The sequence below is a fragment of the Curcuma longa genome, unplaced genomic scaffold (assembly GCF_044706935.1).
Source record: "Curcuma longa cultivar G26 ecotype Majalengka, Jawa Barat unplaced genomic scaffold, ITB_CL_G26_1.1 contig_18713, whole genome shotgun sequence".
NCBI classification, from domain to species: domain Eukaryota; kingdom Viridiplantae; phylum Streptophyta; class Magnoliopsida; order Zingiberales; family Zingiberaceae; genus Curcuma; species Curcuma longa.
In genome coordinates this window covers 1-8,805 of record NW_027430886.1, presented here as the reverse complement: position 1 = coordinate 8,805, position 8,805 = coordinate 1, and the positions used below count along the sequence as shown (strand labels likewise).

The 8,805-nt window shown below is 45.5% G+C and overlaps 1 protein-coding gene across 1 annotated transcript; it reads right to left on the bottom strand.

The window, feature by feature from the left end:
* Positions 1–7,476: 7,476 nt before the first annotated feature.
* On the bottom strand, positions 7,477–7,995 carry LOC141816948 (small ribosomal subunit protein uS11m). Its single transcript, XM_074704669.1, has one exon. The coding sequence runs from the start codon at positions 7,993–7,995 to the stop codon at positions 7,477–7,479; it is 519 nt and encodes a 172-aa protein (XP_074560770.1).
* Between the last annotated feature and the right edge of the window lie 810 nt (positions 7,996–8,805).

The following is an 8,805-nucleotide window of genomic DNA, read 5'->3' as shown; positions in this document are numbered from 1 at the left end:
CGAGTCTTCAAGTTCCTTACCTTGCAAAGCGTTAGCGCTAGCCAGGTCCCTGTCCATCCCTAGCAGGAGCAGGAGAAGTGGGAAAAGGTGGTCTAATCAACTAGCTCTAAAGCATACTACTGGCAAGATCTTAGAAAGTTCTCCCAAGCATTGATAAGAGAGAGGCGCCAATTGTAGCCTATTCGTGACGAAATAGCTCCTTTTCCTTTTCCTATGGATGGGGATCTGATTTGACACACTTGAATGAAAGACCGGGATTTTCTTCCATTTGCTTCTTGTCCGAAAGTGCCACGTCAGAAAAGGGAATCGGTGCTGCCCTGCGGCTTGCTTACAGCCCCTGCTTGACCCACACCTTTTCCTGCCTATGCCGCTTCAACGACTGCTGCTCCTGGAATTGTTCGTCGTGCTACTGGATTAACGTTTCAAATGTATTTCTAAATTCGGGTCTCTTCGATCTGCCGCTCGCTCTAACGTGGATCAGCTGTATCTGTCGTGAAAGGCAGTTAGTCGTTATAGGTATAACCACCTGGGTAGTACGTACGGGCATAAGTAGCGACCTAAGGTTTATGGGCATTATGTTGTAGATTTGGGTTCTTACCTTTTTGGTATTACCATGGATGGGAAGGATTATTAATTTAGTGATCGCCCCTGTATATAATATAAGTTCGGGCACATAATGAATGTTGATCTCGATCTAGTCGACTCTGTTGATTCAGTAGATCCGGCCGGTTGAACGGGCGGAGCTAGCAGCACCAAAAGCAGCGGTAGTGGGAAGGGGGTGAGTACGAGAGGCAACGAGGGCAAAGGCACCTGAAGAAGCAGCTATGCTATCAGCAACAACATATAGCAGTGACGCCCAGTATTCCATAGTCCTGTAAGCCGTTGATTCAGGTGTTTATCCTGAAGCTTTATCTCCTGCAGCAATAAATGATGCAATGCAGAGGCTAGGATAGCTGGAGCAGGGGTGGTGCGGATCAAAATCCGTTGAACCAGCAAACAATTAAGGCAGCACGGGCTGGGGTGGTCCAGCAACAGCGGATGTTTTTATCATCGCATCGTATAGCCACAGTTGGTTAAGCAGTGGATTCAGTAGATTCTGCGTGCGAAAGTAGACTTTGCACCTTGCGCACGATACGAAGCTTAATTCGGATTACTGGGGACTAGTTGGATTTTCGTTTCAGCGGATTTTGTAGCCCCCCGCCAACCTATATAGGGCCAAACATGAGCCCGTCTCAATAGCTCTCCAAACCAGTGCGAGTGCGTAGGGATCGGCCCTTACTATATATTGGCGTAAATAGGTGGGTTCGGGCAGAAGTTAGTTATCGATCGATCATTGAGAACTAGTCTCCAAGTTTGAGGTTCAAGCATTCAGTCCCATCTATTGGTCCAGAGCCAGTTGACCGAGCTGAGATAGCAGCAGCCAGCATGGCTGGAGCGGGGGAATGAGAAGAAGATGAAGCTGCAGTCGCGGTGGAATCACTTCAAGAGGAGTTTGAGTTGCTCGAGCAACAAGTAGCGAGCGCATGTTGCGGTTCATCCCTAACCATACTTAATAGGCAGATGTAAAGACGGCTAGAGAGGGGACGGCCCACTCATGATTCAAACTAGTATCCGTTTCACTTTGGATACCAAAGCCAGTATTCCTGTCAGTTCAAGACCGGGGGTGCTATACGCTAAATTCGAAGGTAGGGTTGATCGACGACAATTACTTGTTCTAAGTAGGAAGGTTTTCATATGCATGCATTTCATAGCCCCAGCGAAGCGAATCTAATGCTTAGCGGGAAATTGAATTGAATTTAGAAATCGCAACAACAACTCTAACTCTCGTTCGGTTACAAATCCGAGTTCTGGGGAGATCATAGCAGACGAGAGCCGATCCCTGGTTTCTCTCCTTCGCCTGGTAGTTCTATGTTCCGTATCCAATAGTCCACCCAGCTACTATCATCGAGGGAGGGGTGCAAGGCTTCGTTCGAATAGGTACGTTTAATGATCCACGCCTTCTGGTTCCGGTTGAATAGTTGTTGCCTCGTCGAATAGCTGGTTTTCCTGATCAAACTAGAGGTTACCAAGCTCGAAAAAAGCCGAGGTCTATCAGAAGTCAAATCCAAGAGGCCAGACGCTTAAGCTTATTCCCCTTCACTAATGCCTCTGACTTCATATAACCCCGTTGAAGCTCTAGCTCTTCTCGTCAGAACACGCGCCTGCCCGAACAGCGTAATCGCGCTTCTTTATCGGCACATTGACCGGACCACAGTGTGCTACTGAAACGACTTATGCTTTTGCCCGGTCAACACCGGTCTGTAGACTCTGGAACTTAAACAGCAACCCCTGTCTCTGTCCCGCCGGTGATTATGCCAATCATTTGCATATGTTGGTATAGTCCAATACATAATCATTGGGTCCACTATAAGGAACAGTCAAAGTAAGGTATGCCTTAACGTGGTAGGTGATCCGCAACAAACTATGAAACTACGCCCGCGGACTCTAGATCCCGATCGCTATCCGCTGGATCTTCTAATGGATAAACTTGAACTTATGCTTGCTCCGGAAATAAATGGGCTATAGTAGAACGGATGCGGTTTACTGGGCCAATGACGCTCTTTCCTTAAACTCCCTTAATCCACCCCCTCCCTTTGCCGAGAGGAAGGACTTGGGTTAGGCATTCAATGGCTTTCGATGTATGATTGATGATGGGCGTGGAACGACGGCAGAGTCAAACTGGGCTGGGCACTCCGCAGTAGAAGTCTCCGAATCAAATCCCTCATTTCCGTGCCGGGCGGGTTTAAAAACAGGATATATAGGAGGTTTCCTATAAAATCTTTTCCGGTTTTCTTCGATAGCAGAGGGGGGGTAGACAGATCGTTCCGGTGTTCTTTCCTTCTGTTGAAAGATGATATGTTTCTCCTTGCTGTTGCTAGGGCTCTTTCTATATCATCTCTTTTTATTGTTCAGCAGGCTCGGGAGAGAGAGCTTACTCAAGCACTGTAAGGGTACTAGAAGCGAGCTCGAACTACCACTAAAGTAAGTAAGCGCGAGTGGATTCATTGCTCACCCGAACCCGATTCCTCTTGCTCTAAGTATATGGGACAAGTGAAGGGAAGCTAAGAGAAAGCCAAGCAAGCCCGGTTAGTAAATAGGCGCCCTTCAAAGGATTTATCCTCCCATCGTTCAGTCGACCGGGCTTTATTGAGAGGGGCCCACCTTCAAGAGTCGTAAGTCCACTTATACCTTATAAATAGGAGATCGGTTCACTTCATCTATTTTCTTTCTTTCTAGCAGCAGGAATTGTGTTCTGCCAACCTTATCCATGGAGGCTATAGCAGCAGAAGGGAATGGTACGAGGGCGGGATCGGGTGGATCTACGGCTCGGTGACGGAGTACCGCATGCACAACCGGGGGTGGCGCTCGGTGTACTGCATCACCAAGCGCGACGCGCGGCACCGCCCTCCCTCACCGAACCTTTTTTCCCAGGATTGGACGCCTATTGACGAAGCTCAGGATTGTCGCCCTACTGCTTGAGGTTTGGAACCCACTGATGTGAAAGTACCTCTCTCATTGCACCAAACCTTTAGAGATAAGGCTTTGACGATAGGGCTTGAATGGAAGATCGGTCCACCACTAAGGATCTATGGTAGGTCAAAGAGCGCAGAGATCCTCCTTGTACGCGCTATAATATATAGGCTTTCTATGAAAGCTCGTAGGATCCGCTGACAAAACAGAAAGGCTAACGCACCTGGTTCATGTCTATCGAAGAGGGATCTCAGATTGCGCTTGACCGCAGACTGGCTATTTTTCTTCATTTTAGGTAATGAAGGTGGTCGTAGTCTTCGAAAAGGAAGGTTTGATTCTTGCCAAACTCTGTCATGCCCGTCCTCCTTTGAGTTTCTAAAACCAATATCCCCTTCTGTTTTTCCGTCTTCTTCTCTGCCGAAAGGAAAGACAAAGGCGAGGGACGGATGGGGAAACCCACGATTGAGAGGTAAGATCACACCATCCTCATTGATCCAACTCGGGTTGGTATGCACACAAAGAGAGACCCTACCACATGTGTTTCAGTTTGAGAGCCACCCCGTTCTCTATGGGTCGTCGAAGCCCCCGACCAAGACCCATGAGACCTTGTCGTCGATGGAGTTGCCCGATGATATGACTTACTGTCTATGGCTCCGTTGCTGGACAGTCAGCGGGAATTCCGGGCTGTCCTTGACAAGTGATCAATCCAAAGAGCTCCGGTCGATGGAAGAAAGCAAGCACTCAACCTCACCTAGATCTTCCTTTGTTGCACCTCATCGAGAAAGAACACTGGTAATAGGTATCCTTTACTTCCTCCTTTCTTTCATCCGCTGGAGGTCAAATTCAGGTTGCTGTTCAAGTTAGTGAAGTTATTTCATTGTAATTAGAGACCTAACAAGAACCGAATCACGCTCTGTAGGATTTGAACCTACGACATCGGGGAGACCCACGTTCTACCGAACTGAACTAAGAGCGCTTTCTGACGACAGGGCCGAGTGCTAACGCCAATTTAACTATATTAGTAAAGAAAAGGCACATTTTTCTACCGCATGCATATAGTCTAACACGTCACTATCGCCACTTACTATTAATGGGCCTCATCCTCACCCATCCCTATTAGAGTCTGGTCGAACCTCGCTAGGTTGCAAAGATCGCGCTCTGCCAGGAGTGGTTGCCCAGATTGCGCTTCGCTTAACCGCGTCGTTATCACTCGCAGCAGATTATTACCAGTATAATTGCGTGCCCGCAAAAGTAGTAGTTCCTAGAAATATAGTAAATTCCGAGTGAGTTAGACGGGACGACGTGGGCCCTATAAATCTAAATTCCGATAGGAAAGAGAACGTACATTCAGGTACACCCCGTATATATATTAAGTTCGTAATACTATAATTTGCTGTAGATCTTTCGTATCCCAATATATATACAGGGTTGAATAGTGAATGGCAACATTCACGACTACTTACGTAATGCCATTCACGACCTGTTGCTGAGGGCCGAACAATAGTGACGGGCGAGTTCTAATGTACGAGTGAATGGCCATTCACTCTACTAACACTGAATTTGCTTCTGTCTGCTTTTTTGATTATCTTATTTGTTTTATATGGAAGTATATGAGTTGCATTTTCTTATCCCGTACTTGAGTTAACGCCCCTAATATAATAATAAGTCGCTTTCATTCCAGATCTGAGGCTGCCGGAGCTATAAAGTGTATTTCTAGGCGGGGAGATGTAAATACATAAATCCACAGCGAAGCTCTATTGGAACTTATATTATATACAGGCTTAGTCTACAATAGCCCCAAAGGCTATTTATCTGCCCAAAAATCTAGTAAAGGAGATAAATAGCCCCAAAGGCCCTACTTACTATAATTAAGTTCTAATCCGCCTGTATATAATATAAGTACCTCTGCTACCCCTGATTAGTCTACAATAGCCCCAAAGGCTATTTATCTGCTCTGCATAGCAGAGGTACTTATCTTATATTATATACAGTTAGTCTACGCCTTTGGGGCTATTTATCTCCTTTACTAGATTTTTGGGGAGTGAAATTGCATAGCAGAGGAGTGAAATTGCATAGCAGAGGAGTGAAATTGCATAGCAGAGGAACTTATATTATATACAGGCGGCCCTTACTATAATATAAGTTCAAATATATAGTAAGGGCCGACCGCCAAATATATGGTGGGGCCGACCGCAATTTAACTATATTAGGGCCGCCTTACTATAATATAAGTTCCCAATATATGGCCCTAAAATCAATCTAAATTCCGCCATACTATAATAAATTCCCGATATATTAGGGCCGCCATACTATAATATAAATTCCCAAAGGAGATAAATAGCCCCAAAGGCGTAGACTAATCCGCCTGTATATAATATAAGTTCCTCTGCTACCCCTGTATATATATTGGGCAGATAAATAGCCTTTGGGGCTATTTACGAAAGGAGATAAATAGCCCCTTTGGCGTAAACTAATCCGTCTTACTATAATATAAAGACCTCAGCTATGCTGAGTAGAAGAAATAGCCAAAGGGGCTATTTACGACTAATCCGAATTTCCCTAAAATCAATCTAAATTCCGCCATACTATAATAAATTCCCGATATATTAGGGCCGCCATACTATAATAAATTCCCAAGGAGATAAATAGCCCCAAAGGCGTAGACTAATCCGCCTGTATATAATATAAGTACCTCTGCTACGCAGAGCAGATAAATAGCCTTTGGGGCTATTTACGACTAAGCCCTAAAAGAAATAGAAATTCCGCCATACATATAAGTTCTAATCCCCCTGTATATATATTGGCTTATATTTTTGGGCACGACCTGCGATAGCGACGTGGAAAGAAAAGAGTGTCTTTATCTGGATGTTTGATGTTCTGCTTTTATAGCTCTTTTCCTATGGGTCTTACCTAACCCACTATGTCCGTCCAAAGAAGATAAATCGGAGTCAGAGCAGACCACAGATGCTTTGAAAAACCAATAGCAAGCATAGGTTAAGGCATAGCCCATTTAATTTAAATTGAAGATCTGGATCCGGAACCATGAATAGATAGGGGCAGCATATGCGGGGGCTTCTCTGGAAGAATATCTCATTGGGGATCTCGAGGTTGAAGATGAAGATCCATCTGCATGTACGAATGATCGACGATCCAATTGATCTGGGACCCGAGGCATAGCAATCATAGGCGTAGAGCATAGTATGTTGGAAGGTTCTTATAAAAGCAAAGACCAACTCAAGTCAAGGCCTGTCATAGTCTCCCCAAGTATCACGGGGGTGGAGCCTCTTCTATGAGTACCTCGGGAGGGGTTTTGAGTCTTTTTGTACAAAGACCAAGCGTAGAAAAGGGAAGTGCGCTCCTGCGCACGTAGGCTTGAAAGCAGTAGTTTTCTGGGCAGCGAATGGAAGAAATGGAGATGTGCCGCTATCCAGCCTATCTTGATGAACCAGAAGTGAGAAGGGCTGGGTTCATTCCGGAGTTCTTTTGTGCCGCCATCAATTGGATCTATTGCACCCAGTAGGCCCTTAGTCGCAAAGAAGAAGAAATGGCGGAATTTATATTTATTTTAGGCTGGATCTCGAGCACGAAATAAGCTCTCTCGTGGTCCCTACTACTTATGGGACTGTGATCGAATCTGCTCGGGGTAGATGAAAAGGTAATGTATATGGAAGCGAACGAGGGGAAGCGGCGACTCATGGAAAGAGTTCAAAAGATCAAAAAGAGTGAATGAACCATATTAGACTATTTTAAGCAATGCCATTCATGCGTTAGAAGGCTTTATATGTTAGCGGCGGAAGAACGGGATCCTCACGTCTACAATGGAGCTTCGCCTTTACTACTTTAGGGTGCTTCACTCACGCGGCTTTGCTAGATGGATGCAGAATAGTTGGATGGACTCAGTCAATTAGTCTAGCCTCCCACCCGAGTCAGATTGATTCCGGAATTCTTTCTTGTCAAGTGAGGAGATTAAAAAATGCTTGGAACTATTTGAACACGACGTTTTTGGGGGAGTCGGCATCCATTATGTGGAAGTTGGGTCACATCGTGGATGTACATAATTCTTGATTGATCTCCTACTCCTTCACCTAGAAAACCTTCTCTCCAGCTCAAGATCACTTTCTTCTTTTTCCTGAAATAAGTAGATCCTTTCACTTTAATGACAACTGACTTCAAACCCATCTTTCTGGCTCCTCGCCCGACATGTTCCGCAGTTGCTTCAGCAGCATACCGAGAAAGACGAGACCGCCCTTTTCTTTCCTCCAAACAACCAGCGGAGGCCCCAGTCTTCTTATTCCCCCTAGCATCTGTCACGGTAACAAAGGTCTTCTTTTTGATCAGTAAGACATGGACAAAATCTCTCTTCTTTTTCCGTGAACATTGCTCATCTTCCTCCGAGATGCTCTGTACGAAGTTCATGGATTTGAAACTGCCCGCACCCGCGAGCCCAAGCCTCTCAGTCTCGGCCCTTGTTTTTTCCTGGGGCATCTACTGTTCTTTCTGTTGAGAAAGCATTTGCTCTTCGTAGCGCTCTCACTCATCAGTCGCTTCTGACATTCATTCCTAGAAGCTTTTCCTCGTTACTTGACTGAACGTTGCGGGCTGGCGTCCTTATCAGTCGCACCTCTTCTTTCTTCCTCTCTTGGCGGTGAGATTCGATGATCTGGCTTCTTTCTTCTGTTTGAAAGTCATCTACTCTGGTTCTCAAATTGTTTCATAAGCAAAAGTGTTCAACAGCTCTTGTTGGCCAAGTCATTTGGTCTAGCCCAACCCCCCCTTTCTTTTTAAGCAAAAAAGTAGTTGCTTGAGCCAGGGACGGCAGATCTTTCGTAGTTTTGAATAGAACTACTTTTTTTTGCAGGCACGTAATACCAGTAATTTGCTGCGATAGCGACGTGGAACCTTTCTCTCTTTTAGCTGGCTGCTCGACAACTATGGCTTGTAGATTCGCAGAACAGAAGAAGAAGTTCACTCTGACTTGCGCACTACAAAAAGGCAGCCAACCCCGTCGTTACCTCAATAATCGGCCAACAAAACAACACTCTCTCTCTCCCTCTCCTTAGAACTTATATGTATGGCGAGAATTGACTATATTTTAGCGGGCAGGGATGAGACCCTCTCGCCGCTCGAGCCAAGCAAATTAAGGTATTACGTAAATGGTGTACCATTTACTACTACTTAATTTCGGCCCTTACTACTACTAATTTGGACAACCGACTTATTATTATATTAGGGCTCTCCCTCTCCCTTATGGTCGAGCCTATCGGGTCAGGTTCTACTTCCATATCACTCATATTC

What these genes read in the sequence shown, in the direction of transcription:
- LOC141816948 (XM_074704669.1), bottom strand. Translation starts at nt 7,995, where the DNA reads ATGCCCCAGGAAAAAACAAGGGCCGAGACTGAGAGGCTTGGGCTCGCG.